Source organism: Convolutriloba macropyga, chromosome 15, assembly GCF_964194025.1.
Source record: "Convolutriloba macropyga chromosome 15, txConMacr16.3, whole genome shotgun sequence".
Lineage (NCBI taxonomy): Eukaryota > Metazoa > Xenacoelomorpha > Acoela > Convolutidae > Convolutriloba > Convolutriloba macropyga.
In genome coordinates, this window is record NC_134482.1 from 23,817,106 (window position 1) to 23,834,845 (window position 17,740).

General features: G+C 36.7%; 1 protein-coding gene across 1 annotated transcript; it reads right to left on the reverse strand.

Annotated features, from left to right (window-relative positions):
• Window positions 1-3,435: 3,435 nt before the first annotated feature.
• Window positions 3,436-17,367, reverse strand: LOC142354522 (neurocalcin homolog). The gene is made up of 3 exons (XM_075406845.1): window positions 17,073-17,367; window positions 5,911-6,131; window positions 3,436-5,560 (listed from the first exon to the last, which is right to left on the reverse strand). Exons 1-3 carry the CDS (start codon window positions 17,227-17,229, stop codon window positions 5,363-5,365), a joined length of 576 nt encoding a protein of 191 aa, XP_075262960.1. The 5' UTR covers window positions 17,230-17,367; the 3' UTR covers window positions 3,436-5,362.
• Between the last annotated feature and the right edge of the window lie 373 nt (window positions 17,368-17,740).

The window sequence follows — 17,740 nt, forward strand, 5'->3', positions numbered from 1 at the left end:
TTACAAAGTGAAAAAATTTCAAGATGTCTTGTGGTGTTCAATGAACAAACAACTGTTTCTAAAGTGCGCGTGAGATTTGTTCAATTGTCGAAACACGACTTTCCACGAAGAAAATTTTACCCTTAAAGTGTCAACTTTTGCTTTTCCTGCTTATTTGTTTCCTGTTTCTTTTATTTTTCGAATTGAATGGTATAATTGGCTTTGTTAGTGTAAAGTTTCACGTCGAGTCGATTCCGGAGTCTTCCGGCCTTTTTTTGTAAGATGTTTTCACATATTAATCCACGACTGATCTTTCAAAACGGGATAAACGGGTTGCTCACAGTGAATTTTTCTTGTTTTGATAATGTCCATTTTATGAGCTATGTTTCGGTAATGCAAACTTAAACACTCAAAAGGCTACTGTTTTTTACCTTTAGGGGCAATTTTTTTCAGCATGACGATGGGTTACGCACCGCATAATTGGTTTTAAGATATTAATTAACATCACGATTTGTAGCGACTTTTAATTACAATTAACAATTTCTTGTCTCACAACTTTTGTCATTTCCCATATTTTTTATTTTCAAGGGCCCATGAAACTCTAATAGCGTTTGATAAAAGGGAATGGTTTTCAAGATATTGAAAAGTTGCTGACATTCGTGATATTAATATCTTGAAAACCAAAACCAATATCTGCCCCTCAAAAAATGCAAACACAGTATCCTTATGCGTGTTTCAAAAAATTTGCAAATACGAAATGCAAATTTTATGGAAAAGTTCAGAACATTCGTGTTATTAACAACAATTTACATTGTTTCTTTTTTGCAGCGTTTTTTGAAATTTAAGATCATTTTGTGAGTGCTTTAACTCAAACTTTTGAAGGCTTGACGATGGTAACTTTATAATGGAACGAAATGGTTTTTGGGATAATATCAAGATCTTTAGCGAAGCCTTTTCCAAACTTGGCATAAATTTTGTTCTGCCAAATTTAAACTTTTCTCTAATTCATGTTCCGATTTGTCAACTGATTTCTGCTAGCCAAAAATTAGATATTAGATATTAGCAACAAAAATTTACTTTAAAGACATACGTTTGAAGACAATTTCGAAATGCGTTTTTTAAAGCTTTCGGAATGTTTTGTGCTCAAATCGTCAATAACACTTTAAGTTGAGCTCGGGGCTGCGTTTCTGTGCATTAGTTTTGGTTTTAAGACACATACGCCAAGAAACCCTGTTGATACCTGATTTTCTATTTGTTTAGTTTCGTAGTCTCTGACGACTGTCTTTGATTTCCTAAACTGTCTCTGTCCTTGAACTTATTGCCCTAAGACTATTATGATCCTGAAACTAAAACTATGCTGCTATTATTTATCTCCAAATTTGTGTAAATATATGTTAGTCTGTTTGGTTGGTGCTCTCAGGACTTGACCTGTAATATTTTTATGCTGAAGCAAGACTTTCTTTTGGACGTTTACTGCTTTTTTTTTGAACAGTAGCTTAGTTCGTAATGTGAATACGTGAAAGTGAAAATCTTCTGAATCTATCACACCTATCTTCTGAATCTATCCTCCCTATCATACCTATGATAACTAAAAGCCAACAACAACTTTTTGCGTGATCCTTTTCCACTTCAGAGGTAACTATATACCACTATCCAGATTTAAAGTGGAAAAGGGTCACACAAAAAGAAGGATAGTGGTATATAGCTAATGACGCTAGTTGAAGCGCCATCATACAATTTACAAGAAGTGTTGAAGCCATTTGAGATTCTAGTTGAACAAAAAAAATATTGAAATCATATACGTTCACTTGAGCCTCATTTAAACATCAATGGGACCTGTTACAGAACCGCTAGAGAATAGATGCGACTAGGCTACAAGTTGAAGAAATGTAGAACAAAAATGCAAAATAAAAAGTACTTATATTTAAAAACGTGCAAATTCAAATAATTTGCTATCAATAGAAGGCATTAAATGGGTTTAATTATACTCATTTGAACATCAATGGGACCTGTTACAGAACCGCTTTTTATTTTGCATTTTTGTTCTACATTTCTTCAACCTGTAGCCTAGTCGCATCTATTCTCTAGCGGTTCTGTAACAGGTCCCATTGATGTTCAAATGAGTATAATTAAACCCATTTAATGCCTTCTATTGATATTCTCTAGCGGTTCTGTAACAGGTCCCATTGATGTTCAAATGAGTATTATTAAACCCATTTAATGCCTTCTATTGATAGCAAATTATTTGAATTTGCACGTTTTTACATATAAGTACTTTTTATTTTGCATTTTTCTACATTTCTTCAACCTGTAGCCTAGTCGCATCTATTCTCAAGCGGTTCTGTAACAGGTCCCATTGATGTTCAAATGAGTATAATTACACTCATTTAATGCCTTCTTTTGATATTCTCTAGCGGTTCTGTAACAGGTCCCATTGATGTTCAAATGAGTATAATTAAACCCATTTAGTGCCTTCTATTGATATTCTCTAGCGGTTCTGTAACAGGTCCCATTGATGTTCAAATGAGTATTATTAAACCCATTTAATGCCTTCTATTGATAGCAAATTATTTGAATTTGCACGTTTTTAAATATAAGTACTTTTTATTTTGCATTTTTCTACATTTCTTCAATTAAAAATGCGAAGGATCTATTCTGTTTCGCCCCCCCCCCCCCAGCTTAGTGAGCATAAATTTTTTATGACCCCCAGACGCACGCGCTATTTTCTTACATAGTAACGTGCTGTATAACAACATAGAATTTGTAACTGGGGGTAATAAAAAACACGGGGGGGGGGCGAAAAAACAGAATAGATCCAATGCGAAAATATCTTTAGAATTTTTAGAAGACAGACTCATTGAAATCCGAATACTTGGACTGTAAAAAAACAACGATTAGACCAAAATTGGACTGCTATTGCTGTTTCTCTACTAGTAACACGAGATGGTTCCGAATATTATGGATAATTTGACAAAAAAAGTCAGCATATCAATAATAAATGATTGATTTTAGATAATTACCGAATTAAATTAGCAAAAAAAACGACAAAATTTAGCCCTTTTCGGAGTTAACGAAGATTGTGCCAGCAGTTTTTAGGTGTATCAATCCGGCAAATTCAAACAAACAAAGTGGACTAAAGAAGCTTATTTCGTGCCATTAGCAAAAACTAGCCAAAAAATTGGATCGAAGTCTTCTGCACTCTTCTTAAACCAACAACATTATCATCAACAATTTCAACATATTTTTCAGCAAAACAGAGAAACAACTGCGTAAGCAATTGCGTAATCCTCAACGACGGTAAAGAAACAATCGCAAAACAAATTGCGTAAAATGACGTTTTCCACGTTTTCCGAATACCAAGTAAAATTTTCACAAATTTAAGCCTAATAGAACACTTGGAGACCCGGCATGAATCACAGATGTATCGTTAAAATTCGCTCTTCGTTGGAAAAGCAATTAAAGGAAATAATTGAATTTTAGACAGAGCGACAAACTCGAAGCAATTGTTATTAATAGTAAATTATCAAACAAAATTAAAATAAATCTCTTTGTTTCAATTCGAAGAGCGAGGTACAAAAGGCACTGTATTCATCAGAGAACAACGAGAACGGAACTTCTTTGACACAACAGTGTGATGTGAATAACAACAGGAACGAGCGTCAGGAACAGGGGTGGGGGGATAAGGAAGCTAGCAGAGATGAGTGATGAAGAGCATTGGAGAGATAAAGAGCGAGATGATTGCGAAATTTGAGACAACCATGCACTGCTCCAATGACATAACTAATTAATACTAAATGGGTAGCAGCTAATTGGTATTTGCTAATGAATAGATGATCAATCATAGCTCATTGAGAATTGGAAACAGATAGATAAGTAGTAATTAACACTGGCAGCTTTTCTAATGCGCCTTTACATTCTATTTCATTGGAAATATTGCAACTGTTCCCTTCCCCAAGAAAATATTTATCTAGAGCCACTACCGAATGACGCAGGGCAAATCTGCTCTGCCGGTCGCGTAAGTGTAATCCGTTTTTCTTAATTCAAGCTGAGACCCTATCAGTTAGCGCATATACTTGTTCTTTCAAATACAAAATTTGAAGTGTTAAATGTCAGACGAGTCTGCAACGTCTATATTGATACTTTTAGCATTCGGTCCGGGCTGTGCGAACTGATATAGCATAGCATCATTTATTATTGATACTTTACATCCTTACAACGCTATATAATTCTTATGGATGGTTCTAACCTTTACGTGGTTGTGCAATCCATGAATCGTACATTCCACAGTTCATGCAGGCTTGCCAAAAAACAAGAGGAAAAGGAAACAGTCGAAATAGTCTACATCAAAACACAGGAACGTAAACCGATATCTATTCAAATCGTAACTAGAAATTGTCTCAATTTTACTGATTCGTTGTTTCTATGCAAACAGATGATGATTGAAAAAGTGTCAATGAATTGATATTAGGTCGCTGTGGACGACTCTATTTACACATATTGACATAACCAATTTAATCAAATGTAACTGAGGTAAGAGTAAGCTTGTCCGAAATTAGAATAAAACATCGGACCACGATTTTTTTCAATCAGCACAGAAATAATTACAAGCAGGCGTACAACAAGCAAACATCACGACTACTGCTTTTATAATGTTAATTAAACAATGCTGAGAAGGAACGCCCGTGCTATTTCGTGGTCAGATGAAGGTGACAAAGTCAAACTAACAGTTTCACATCGGTGCACTTGCTCTAAATTGTCAAACTAACAGTTTCACATCGGTGCACTTGCTCTAAATTGAATGATCCCTCTCATCTGATACATACCGTCATGAGACATTTAACTTAGTTATGCGACATTTTACCAAATGCCAATATACCCACTGACGAAATTCCCATTGCTCCAATAACCCATAAAAAGCCTGATTCCTTTCCATGTTTACGTTTGATCTCATTTTCCTTGGGTCGTGATACTCTCGTAACATGTTGAATTATTTTAACTCAAACCTTGATAACAGTAACCGATACTCCATAAGGTCTTCGTCCTTTTAATATACGCGAATATACGACCTAAAGAAGGTATGGAAACAGTGCATTCGTTTTAGAGCAATTCATAGTAAATAAAGTGTTCAAAACATTTGTGATCGGGGGTGATTGTTAGACAGAGTCAGTCATATTGCACTTGAATACTTGAATATTATAAAAGTTGTTGCAAGCAGCTGTAGTCTTCGTGAATGACTACTACGCTCTGTTTGTTCTGCTTGGATGAGTATTTGATGCAGTCCATCTGACATCAAATGAGAAAGTGGAAATTGCGGTGGTGTAAGCGATGAACACACTTGATATTGTGCATAAGCATCTGGACTCTGTCGACTGGAATCTGTTGATCATGCCATGCCACTGGGATCGCACTGGAGTAGCCTCACGATGGAGGGATCACTTCTGGCGCCCTGGATAAACTCGTCCAGAGACAATTTGCCATCTAGGTTTTTGTCCATCTGTTTAAATATTTTGTTGGTCCTCTGCATGGGTGTCTGTTCGTCTTCTGGCATCTTAATCACAGATCCCACCATCTTGTAAATTGCCTGAAAACACAAATAGCAGGTGTTAAGGTCATAATTACTGAAAATAGACAAGAATTCGAAAGAGCCTCGACGCAAAATGAAACAAAAATTCTAGAAACTACGATCAACAATGCACTCTATATGATGCTTTTCTCGATGTAAACTACGTATAGCGTGCGATTTATAAACCCCACATACCAAGACCAGTTTAAGGGAATGGAGAACAGGCTCTCAGCTGATCCAACAAGAATTGCTCGTTTAGCTTTCCCATAAGACTGCTCACGAATTACGCGATCATATCATGTGAAGTCTAGATCGCGATACGTCCTCGGTTCTATTTAAATTCGTTACTAGTAAAATGGTCACCTTACCGATACAATTTCGAGCATCTCATCGTGTGAAATGTAACCGTTGCCATCTAGATCGTACATGCTGAATGCCCATCGCAACTTCTGATCTAGGTGACCCCGTGACGTCACACTCAGAGCACAGATGAACTCACGGAAATCAATCTTGCCATCTCCATTTACATCGAATGTGCGGAATACATGCTCTGCGAACTTACTCGCATCTCCACAGGGAAAGAAATTGCCTAAAAACAATGATCCCCTGTTACGCACTGATTTTAAGAGTTTTCCTCATGGTGTTTTCAGAGGTTAATATCAGCAGTAAATAATGTGAATAATTGTCATTTTACAAGGACTTATTTTGATGTTTCACAGTGCGCTTTTTAGCGGATATATTTTGAATAAAGTTAGCTAGTGACAGCCTTTTATTGAGCGGTTCGGATGTGCGATATATCCACTAGTTTGCCTTGTATTTCGAAGTTTTGTTTGTTTAAAACTGTGCTCTTAGGAAGCCTGATTTGACTTAGTAATTTATAAAGATTTTCCAGTTCAATCTTTAATTATTTCAACTCGAATTAATCAATAATTATTAGCAAGAAGTTCTCATGTTATATCAAGTTTTTAAAGTTGTAAATCAACTGATTGTCAGGCTGGTTCTCCGGTGTTCTGGTGATCGTAGGTACCGCAGGGCTGTACCTTGAGTTGTATTGGTCCTTCGCAAATATTTACTGATCTACAAGTTGGGCGATTTCCGGCTTTTGTACGTCTCTTGATGTTTGTTAAGTACATATACAAGTTCCGTATTAGCACCTACTTTATCAGAATAATTACTTCACCAAGTACATAATCGCTCATGAAGTTATTTACTAATTATGCGAATTTATCTTCAGGAAACTCAAAAAAGTAAATATTGAGGCTTTTAGGCACTTGATATGTTTATCAGTAAACTGTCAATCTGCGGTTGTTTTTCATAAACATAAACAAATTAGGGGTTACAGGCCTAGATGGAAATACTAGCTATATATGGCCTTGAGATCTATCTGAATATGAACTAGATTAAAGCACTTATTTATGGATATTTAAAGGAAAATAATCACATAACTATGAGGCACGACATAGGGGCGTGACACTACCGGACTTTATGAAAATTTTCCATGAAAATTTTGAGAAGGAACTGGGTTTTACAATTTTTCTATAAAACATACAATCTGCACGAATATGAGGATACACATATATTTTTGTTGGAGCCACCCAATTTATGTTTTCTTAGAAAAGTGTTTTGAACGAAAGCATTAAAGTTAAAGATATTTAAAGAATGTAACAGAAATAAAGTTTAAGTTAAGACAAATTGAGATAAAGATTAAAATAAAGAGGGTTAAGACAAGATTGAAGGATTTGAAGGAACATTTGAGAGTTGAGAATGCGCTAATGCTGAATAAAGAGTGAGAACGTAAGATAGAGTTAGGGCCAAGAGAACGCATCAAGATTAGCACTGAAATTAATCGTAGTTATTTTGCTGAATGAAGATTCCAAATGTTGAATAAGGTATCACATATGTACTAGTTGAATGAATGGGCTAAAGCACTGGTTAATTTCTGGGATTGAAGCACTGGTTTTGATTATTTAAATCACTTAGAAGGAAAACTTATTGGATGAAGGGATACTTAATCAGTTAAAGGTTTAATACTTGTTGAACTATTTAAGACTTTCAAGAGCTCAAAGTATACTTTCCTCTCGGGGTTAAGCTTTGTTGTCCAGTTCGTCATCTGTGTTCAATCGGTCGAGTGTATTTAGTGACATTGTTGAAGTTGCAGGCATTGAGTTTCGACGATGTTGTCGTTTGAGGGTTCCCATTTCTTCTGGCGATATAACTGTTGGTGGTGTCTTGAGTTGTTTCGCGAGGTTTGAGACTACATCTGCTTTCAGATGTTTCGGTACGGAAACTACTGGATTAAGCGGTACATTTGTTCCATTAAGCTTCATGAAGTTTGGCACCATTCGTCGTACAAAGGCTACTTTATGATATAAATACATGAAGAGGATATGTAAGGCTAAGTTTCCAATAAAGACAATGATTGTCAAAGACAGAGAAAGCTTGATTGGGACATAGGATTCGAGTTTGTCATTTAGTGCTGGCTTGAATGATTTCATTTCAGTGGTAATGGGCTTTGCTATGTCGTCTAATGATTCGGTGGATAACTTTCTATTTGAATAAATAATTTCTGTTTTAACTTTCTTCAGTAAATCGAGATTTGCTTCAGTACTTGATTCGTATTTCGGTAGCTCATTGATGTTGGGTACTGAGTCAATTAAATGTGCTAGTGGATCAGGCAATTTTACGTTAATTCTCTTTGCTGGAAGGTACTGACAACTTTGCAAATCAGCTCTGATTTTAATGTGATCACTGAACATTGTGTGTCAACATTTTAATGTGATTAAACAGATGTTACAACCTTTATGAGGAATGTTGGTCTGTCGGCCATTCTCGTCCGTACAATCTTACTAAGGGTAAAACCACTTGAAGCTGATGTGAGTAGCCAAATTCCGTATCCAAGGTTCTGTGCTCGTTCCGGGTTGGGTAACACAACCTTCTGTGTCACATACTTTTAATGCTGTAAGGGCATGATGAAATTTTAGGGTTGCTAGGCACGAGGAGAATCCAAGGTGGGTTTCCATTGTCTCGTGACAGATTCGGTAGCGTAGCGATCCAAGGCAGTTGTACTGGGATCTCGTCAGTACTGTTGTTTCCATCTGACCTTCTGAGATTGCTAAGTATTCTCCCTCAATCACCCATTGTAAGGCATCGACTGAGTCCTTCTGGGGCATAGGGATTACGTTTGCACGCTAAACTTCAAACACTGTCTGGCTAGAGGCTAGGGGAATGGCTAGTGTCAGTAAAAGTCCGTCTTCTACTGTTGAAATCTCTTGTACAAGTTTCGCGTCGTAATACGAAAGTATGTCAGTCTGGTGTATTGCCAAAGTTAGACGATCTGGTGGGCGTTCTTTTGGCTATCAAGGACTGCATCAAGGATCTTTATCAAAGATTTACGAGGTACTAAAGAGATTGGAAGGCTTTTATCAAGCAAAGTAGGAATAGCATTTATAACAGTAATTCGAAAAGAATATAAGGCTGCTCGATAACTTTTTATGTCTGCATAAAGTGTAAGAAGTAATGATGCTCCTGTGTCAAAGTTGAAGTTAAGTTGTTGTTGCGTTGCTTGAATTTCCATACAGGTTGCTATTGCATTTAGATTGTGATCTACAATTGCGAATTGTTCCTCGACTAGTTTCCATTTTCTGTTCTGGTTTTCTTGCATTTCGTTTTGAACTTTATAAACCTTTGCAAGTTCGTCAGCAACTAGAAAGATTTTCTCATCTGTTTGTGCGCCGATTTCCATGACATAGTCGTTAAGGCTATTAAAACTGTTAGCTAGTCTGTCGATGTTTTCAGCATTTTGAGACGTTCGTTGGTAAGAGCCGAAAATTCCTGTGATTCCACCGCATCCTCCGCTGCTCATTGCTATTCCTGGACCGAAGAGTCCTATTCCAGCAACTGCGGCTGCTATAGCAAGCGGGGCAGCTCTCTTCTGTCGAGTTAGAGGGTCCTCTTCGACTCTGGTGAGGAGTTTTTCGGTCTCATTCCTTAGTTTAAAGACTTCAATTTCTGCTTCGATTGTTTCGTTGAAGATCTTCGTCTCAAGCCAATCAACATTGAAAACATCTGTCTGATTTTTGTATGTAGTACTGTACGTTGTATTGCAAAACTCCGACTGTGTAGTCCATTTCATGGAGAATTCGTGAAGTAGGGTCTCTACTTGGTGTCTTACTGTAAAATTGTGGCGGGGAAACGGGACTAAAAACTCCGCATTTATGAACTTCTCGGTGATGAGGATCTTTCCCTCCTTGTGAAAGATTATTCCTTGGGTCAGCGCTTCTTCTGTGTTGATTGGAGTCTCAAAAGTGGGGCCGAAAAGTACGAGATTTATTACAATTGTAAGTAACATTTTCGTGTTTCAATAATAATAATAACTGTTTCAGGACAATCTTCTGCTGATGTGGCTCTTCTGGGTGTTCAACTGGTGTCTATTTAGCTTTTCGGTGTTTATTCGCTCATTTGTTTAATGTACTCAGGCTTCTAGTTCTGATTTTCTCAATATGGCACTTATTTATGTGGTATTTATTTGTTTCAGGTGTACTCTGCTTTTATATCATGTGTGTTGATGTGTGTGTTTATTGATATTACTACTAAATATGGTGTTTAAACATGTTGAAGTGTAGTTATTTGTTTGAATGTTGGATGTGTGATGATGGGGATAGTGTTTGGGGGGGTCGAATTGTGCAGTATTTACATATTTTTTTGAGTTTTTCAGATTATTCTGATATCAATATGTGTTTTAGTATTACTGTTGGCCCGAATAATATCACTCTGGGATGCTGCAGCAACGGCACCAAGTATGTGTCAAGGAACTGGGTTCACTGGTCTCGTCTCATTCATCCAGAGTGTAATATTACTAATAGTACAGTAATAGTTAATAGTATAGAAGATGGAGGAGATGGTTGGGACTGGGACGCAGTATTATTATTAGTATTCATATTATTATTCATGTTATTCGGGATTATCGGGATGTGGAGAAGAAGAAGGAGGAGAAGCTGTGTGGGAAGAAGGGAGGACAGGGTGGAGATTGAAGAAGAGGAGGGTGAGGGAGGAGTTGAGATGAAGACGACAGTATAACTAGTTATTTATAATTATTTATATAACTTATTGACTGACTTTTAGTTGTATATACTTAGTTATAGTTTAGAGTAGTTTGTTGTAATATACCGACTAATATACTTGGTGCTATTAATATTTAATAAGGTGCTACTAATATTATAGTAATTAGTATATATCAAACTTGTTTTGTGAGAGAGAATAAGGACGTAAGTAGGGGATAAAGGACAATTTGTGAGACTTTGAGAATAAGTAAATGTCAGTAATGGGTGTAATTGTGTTCAGAGTGGCGTTGTGTGTTTTACGGAATGTGCTGTTAACAATTAGCGGTCGTTATAGCATGGTATTTAGACGTCCTTGGCATTTATTGCATAATTTGTTCTATTTGTGTGTTTTCATTCCTGTGGTTCATTTTTCACGTGTCACTTTAACTTTTAGCTTGCTTAATAACTAGTTTGACTCAATTTTTGAACTTTCAGATACGTATTGTTAGTCATAGATGTTGCTCAGTATGAAGATTTTCTGTCTTTCTTGCGAAGTACGTCGTTTCCTCAGGCTGAATGGGCGTATCCAGCGTTTGTGAAGACATTTGAGGATCGAAAAGCTTATCGAGCAAGGGCAGAACACTTGAGACCGAGAACAAAGAATGTGGGGACGTCAGAATTGACCGTGAATCGAGAGGTGTTAATGTATAGGGTGGAAATGAAGGTGGACGGCGTGATGGAGGTTCAGGAGAAGGAAATTCCAACTCAGCAGATGGTTGCTCAGGAATTGGCTCCTGTTGTCTGTATTTTGTAAAAACTTCTATTCCACTCAAAAAATACTTAAATTGCGAGGACTTTAGGGGGCCTACTAAATCGATTTGGAGCATATCTCCTGGATATGATTGTAATGAACTGACTGGTTGCAACTTTGGTATGATGTGGCTTTTTGGAACTCTGTTTAATTGGAGACAAGTGAGGCAATTTTTGATGAAACTAATGAAGTGTTAAATGCTATCAGTTGCACTGATACATCGTCTGCCATTTGCACACAGTGGTATGCTTGAGAACAATCAAGTTTTGTAAACAATTTTTTCCCTGCGAAATAATTTATTGCGTCGCTCATATTCGAGATTGGGAAATTCGTATTCACAGAATCATTTTTCAGCAAATGGTTTACTTTTCTCAAGTCAATTAACAGTCTAAGTCTTCCTGAGTTCTTTCGCTGTGCAAAAAGGGGACTACTATATCTTGATTGAGACAAAGTTGTTATTAGGCCGTAGTAATGCATTAATGCTAGTTATACTTGCAACTCATTTCTCAGATGGACAGGCGTTGGAGGGCCTTGCTCATAAATTGGTATACTTCTTTCTGGAGTTAACTTTATTTTTAAATCTGTATTATATCCAACGTCAAATCTGTGTTTCGCAAAGATATCACTGAATTCAACTAATAATTCACCTACTACAGCTTTTTGCTCATCATTAAGGGCCGATTTTTCGCACGGGAATTTGCTCAAGAAAGTGATTTTGTCCTGATGATTACCCTTTGGGTCTAGTTTTTCCATTTCTTGCAGTTTCAGCAATTGCTCAAAGATTTCTCTCTGCAAGAGCGACAAATTTGTCGGATCAGGGCACGTTTCAGGCGTTGGGAACCACAATTTTTCATATTCTGGAGCTGGCTTTGCCGGTTGGGCTTTTCTTTTTGGGATATCTGTGACTTGAATTAGTTGACTTATTTCTGTTAAGTAATTTTCACTCATTTTTGCGACATTTATTAACTGAGGATCTACTTCTAACAATTTTTCAGCTTGATCAGACGTTAAGAACGAGAATTTGGCTATTTCCTCACATTTATTAATAATCACTGGGTGCTCAGTAATGTTCAGGACGTAGATGTAAAGAATATTATTTTCAGCAACTTTACTTAAAGAGGACGTTAATATTATTTCGCTATCTTTTTCGAAGATTTCATTTGGAATTTTTACACCACAAAGATCAGTGAATGATTCTAGTTTGTCCTGAAGCTTGCATTCTAGTACTGCTTGTTGATTTGGTTGTAATATTTGCATTTTCTGTGTATAAACTCCAAATTTTTTACGCTTTACTACTCTTCTGGGTTGCTTTTCTGGCTTTAATTCATTTATTTGCAGAGTTTGATCAGGGAATTTAATGTAGCTTTGTCCTGGGCAGATGCTAACTTTATGTTTAACAAAGAATAGGTTGCCTAATATTACAAGAGTTGTGACAATTAAAACAAGGAAGTCTTCAAAGAAAGTTTGTGTGCCCAATTTAAATGTAACTTTCATTGCTTTGTCAATTTTAACTATATTTCCGTTTGCCATTTTAACTTTATCTAGATCAGGCTTTTCTACTTTGTTATTGAATTGATATTTGTGTTAATAAGTTCCTTGTAAAACTCGCGGTTTATCACGTTTGCAATGCTCCTGTATCAATTAGTGCGCGTCTTTCTAATTCTCCACTAAATTTAACTTTAACATAGGATAATGTTCTGCCTAAAAGTGGGACAATGCTGAATAATTGCTGAACATGTGCTACTGGCTTTGGTACGGGCTGAGGTACTTGTGTTGGGAGTTGCACAGATTTATTCACTTTGTTTTTATTACTATTTCTTTTGCGTTTTCTACGCTTTTTGTTACTTTCATTATATTATGAACAGGTTCTATTACTTTATCTAAACTAGGACTGGAAGTGCTTTCGTTAAAATAATTAACTGAGTTTTTATAATTTTTATTTTGGTTTTTTAAGTTGGGTGGCTCTATTAGTTTTTTTGCTGGTAAATGGGTAATTCATACCTCTCATAGTTCTATTTTGAAGTGCACCTGCACGACTAAATTCTTTTTGCTTTTTGCATACCATATCGTTCTTGTGCTGCTGTTTGACTATCATAAACAATTCCCTGTCGAAGAAGGTTTGCAGGGGTATTTTTTGTTGGGAACCGATAAACTGGTCTATTTACATAAGCTGGGTGAACAAATGGGGGGCTATCTGAAGGTTCAGTCCAATAATTCCGAGTTTGTGGCTGTTCATTATGATAAATGGTCTAGGGGCATTAAATTGTGGTCTAAACTCTCGGCAATTATTAGCACGGGGAGCATACTGTTGCTGGGGCCGATAGTTTTGCTAAAATTGACGATAATTGGGCTGATATTGACGATAATTTGGTCGATAATTTTGAAATTGGGGGCGGAAATTTTGCCTATAACTTTGTTGGTAGACTTTTTGTGGGTAATGTGGTGTGAAAACGTTTACTGGGCCTTGTTCTGATGGCTCATTTTTAGGTGTTACTTTCTGTTCAAGTTTCTGCTCAAGTTCTTTCTGATTATTAGAGAAAACAGTTATTGCTTTCAACATTTTATCAGTATTTGATTCAGTTATTTCGTTAAATCCGTCGTCAAAGTACTCTTCTCTTTTACACATCTCCCTAATTGCAATTTGCTGGCTAGCTAAGGTGCATAATTGATCGATTGTATCAGTATCTGGCCAACAGCTTAGGCTTAAGCCAATTTGGCATAGACTTAATGAAGAAGCGCTTTATCTGTTCATTTTTCCTGTTTTCTGACATTTCAAGGGCAGATTCCCTTGCTGCTGTCTCTCTTTCAAATCTACGAGCCTCAGCATCACCTCCTCCTGCTTCCGCTACTACTATTTCGGGTGTTGGATATGCTTTATTTGCTTCAGTTCTTAACTTTTCACTGTGTCTGTTTTTGGATTAAACTTTTGGTTCTCCAACTTTATTATTCTGATCTCTCTCAAGTCGTCTTGCGTGAATCTGTTTCTTAGAGCTGTTATACTATCCGCAAAAACTAGTTTGGTAGCCTCTGGTAGGGTAAAGAAGTATCTTAAAGCATCTCCTTTTAAATGTAATTGCAGAAAATTCGCTTGTTGCGCGGCTGCGATTGCTGCAACTCCGATTGCACCTGTTATTAACTGTTCAAATTCGTTGAAATTGTCCGTTTCTGATCCAGAGAAGAGTGTGATGTTGATCTGCGCGTGTACCATTTTGCTTTTTACCCGTTTAGATTATATACTTATCGTTCAATCAGTCTTATTTTCGTTCTAAAGTATTAAATAGCACACTTAACTTAATGGGAGAGATTAATTGGTTAATAGAGATAAAGAAGTTAAATGATCAGCACAAGAGATCGGAAAAAGAAACTACTGAAACCATTCGGTCAGAAAATAATAAAGATAGGCTGCCTGAACCTATACCTAAAGCTCCAGTCGAATCGTCAGACATATCGTTGAAGCCGTATCGGCCGCCGAAGTCTCACCATTAAAGAGTGCCCCTCAGTCTAGGAAAATTCGTGGGGACCACGATCGCACAGGCCTTGTGGAAGCTGCACTCAGATAGGCAACAGCATAATGACCGAAGTCACTGTTCGATTCATTAACCTCCGGAGCTGGGTGGGGAAATTAAATATAATTGTTTTATTATTCTGTTCAAATTTAGGTATTGCCCTCTTTTAGTTAATAAGTGATGGTTTCAGTAATTTAGCTTATTCAGATGTTATCTGATAATCAGTAATGATATTATCAAGGTTAATATCTCTATCTGATTGAAGTTTGTTACGAATAAGGCCAAATTTGCGAACTTTTTGATTTAAACTTTTTGCTGTCCAATAAATTGCAACACGTTTGTCATGTTTATCTAGCACATAAATAACGATGGATTTATAAAGTGAAGAAGAGAAAGCGGTTACTATCTGAGCTGGTGTTTTATTGCTGTTTTGAGTGTAATTAATGTTATTTCCTTCAATATGTTCAACAAAATTGGGGGAATCGCGACAATTATTAATAGCGGGGAGAATTTGTTCTTTATAGATTGACATAAATAAAGCACCAAAATTAATTTTACAAATACATTTACTCACAATATCCTCGTTTGCAAATACCCTGTGTTGTTTTTGTCCCTTGTGGCGGCTGTGGTTTAGTTTGTTCCAGTTATTCACTCAAGCACTTTTGAATTATTGTTGCATTTAGTCCACAAAGACACAAACACAGTTTCCACCCATTTTTTCCTTTGTTACTGCGTTCTGTATTATCGCATTGCTCGGAAAGGAAGTCTCGGAAGCTGATTGAAGGTTCTTAAGGTAATGAAGTGGAAGAAGATAACGAATTTGTCAAAAGAAAGAAGAAAATGTCAAATTAATCAAAGAATTATTCGGAATTTCGGTCTGTTAAACTCGGAAACAGTTAGTAACTCCTGTCACCATGTTACGCACTGATTTTAAGAGTTTTCCTCATGATGTTTTCAGAGGTTAATATCAGCAGTAAATAATGTGAATAATTGTCATTTTACAAGGACTTATTTTGATGTTTCACAGTGCGCTTTTTAGCGGATATATTTTGAATAAAGTTAGCTAGTGACAGCCTTTTATTGAGCGGTTCGGATGTGCGATATATCCACTAGTTTGCCTTGTATTTCGAAGTTTTGTTTGTTTAAAACTGTGCTCTTAGGAAGCCTGATTTGACTTAGTAATTTATAAAGATTTTCCAGTTCAATCTTTAATTATTTCAACTCGAATTAATCAATAATTATTAGCAAGAAGTTCTCATGTTATATCAAGTTTTTAAAGTTGTAAATCAACTGATTGTCAGGCTGGTTCTCCGGTGTTCTGGTGATCGTAGGTACCGCAGGGCTGTACCTTGAGTTGTATTGGTCCTTCGCAAATATTTACTGATCTACAAGTTGGGCGATTTCCGGCTTTTGTACGTCTCTTGATGTTTGTTAAGTACATATACAGGTTCCGTATTAGCACCTACTTTATCAGAATAATTACTTCACCAAGTACATAATCTCTCATGAAGTTATTTACTAATTATGCGAATTTATCTTCAGGAAACTCAAAAAAGTAAATATTGAGGCTTTTAGGCACTTGATATGTTTATCAGTAAACTGTCAATCTGCGGTTGTTTTTCATAAACATAAACAAATTGTGGGTTACAGGCCTAGATGGAAATACTAGCTATATATGGCCTTGAGATCTATCTGAATATGAACTAGATTAAAGCACTTATTTATGGATATTTAAAGGAAAATAATCACGTAACTATGAGGGACGAAATAGGGGCGTGACAGCCCCCAACATAGTCAGCCCAAATGTGATTCTTTGGCGCTTGCAGAGGACAAAGCGACCAGCGCTCTTGACATTACACAAGTAAAGGAATAAATTGCTTCCACATTTTAGGACTTCGTATAAAGCTACCCGTTTTGAAGTCTTATAAAAAGACTTTAAAACAGGTAGCTTTATAGGCCAGAACCCAACAGAGACGGATGCTAGAGATCAAGCCTTTCTGTCAGCCGCTTGATACATACGGTCCCTGTTTTTAATTACAGGCACCACGGCCATGCAAATAGCTAGGCAACTTTATTAGCATTAACAGCAGTTCAGAATTGTTACACACTAGATATGTTCCTCTCTGATAAAAAAAAATCTCTTTGAAGAGCGATGAGTTTCATAAATGCGTTACCGTATATCTTTTTGAACTCAGTCACACTGAGCTGACCACTGGGACAGTCCTTGAGGAATCCCCTGTACCACTCCACTATCTCCTCATCTGTGAACTCCGTCTGTGCCCGGAAGGATGCCAGCTCCTCTGGTTTCAGTTTACTATTCTGCTTACCCATCTCTCTTCTCTCGCTGCCCCTTCTTTCTCCACTCCTCAAATATCTCAATAGAAATTTCAGTATCTTCTCGAATGTTCTCTTTGCTCTTACTTCAATCACTCAACACAAACTGATCTGAAAAAGATGCAATAGCAATGAAGTATTATTAACAATACTGCCACTTAATTACACCTTGTGCCAGAAATCCCGACAAGTTTCTAAAACGTGAAAAATTTGAGAATAGAAATCAAATTTTCACAAGTAAGAACTCGCTCTCGAATGCTGCTAAAATTTTGTTCAAATGCCATTTCCTCACACCACTTCAACAATAATTTGGAGCTTCTTTGCTCCAGTTCCTTATTCGACACAATCAAAAGGACCAGTCGAAAATCTTCGAAGATGAAATGAATAATCCAAAAAGTAGTTTCACAATGAAGCCCAGTGTTCGTAAAACTAATTTGAGTACCTAATATTACCTAAGCCCCGAATTCAGTAGAGTTAAATCCAATAACTTGCGTTATATTAATTTAGA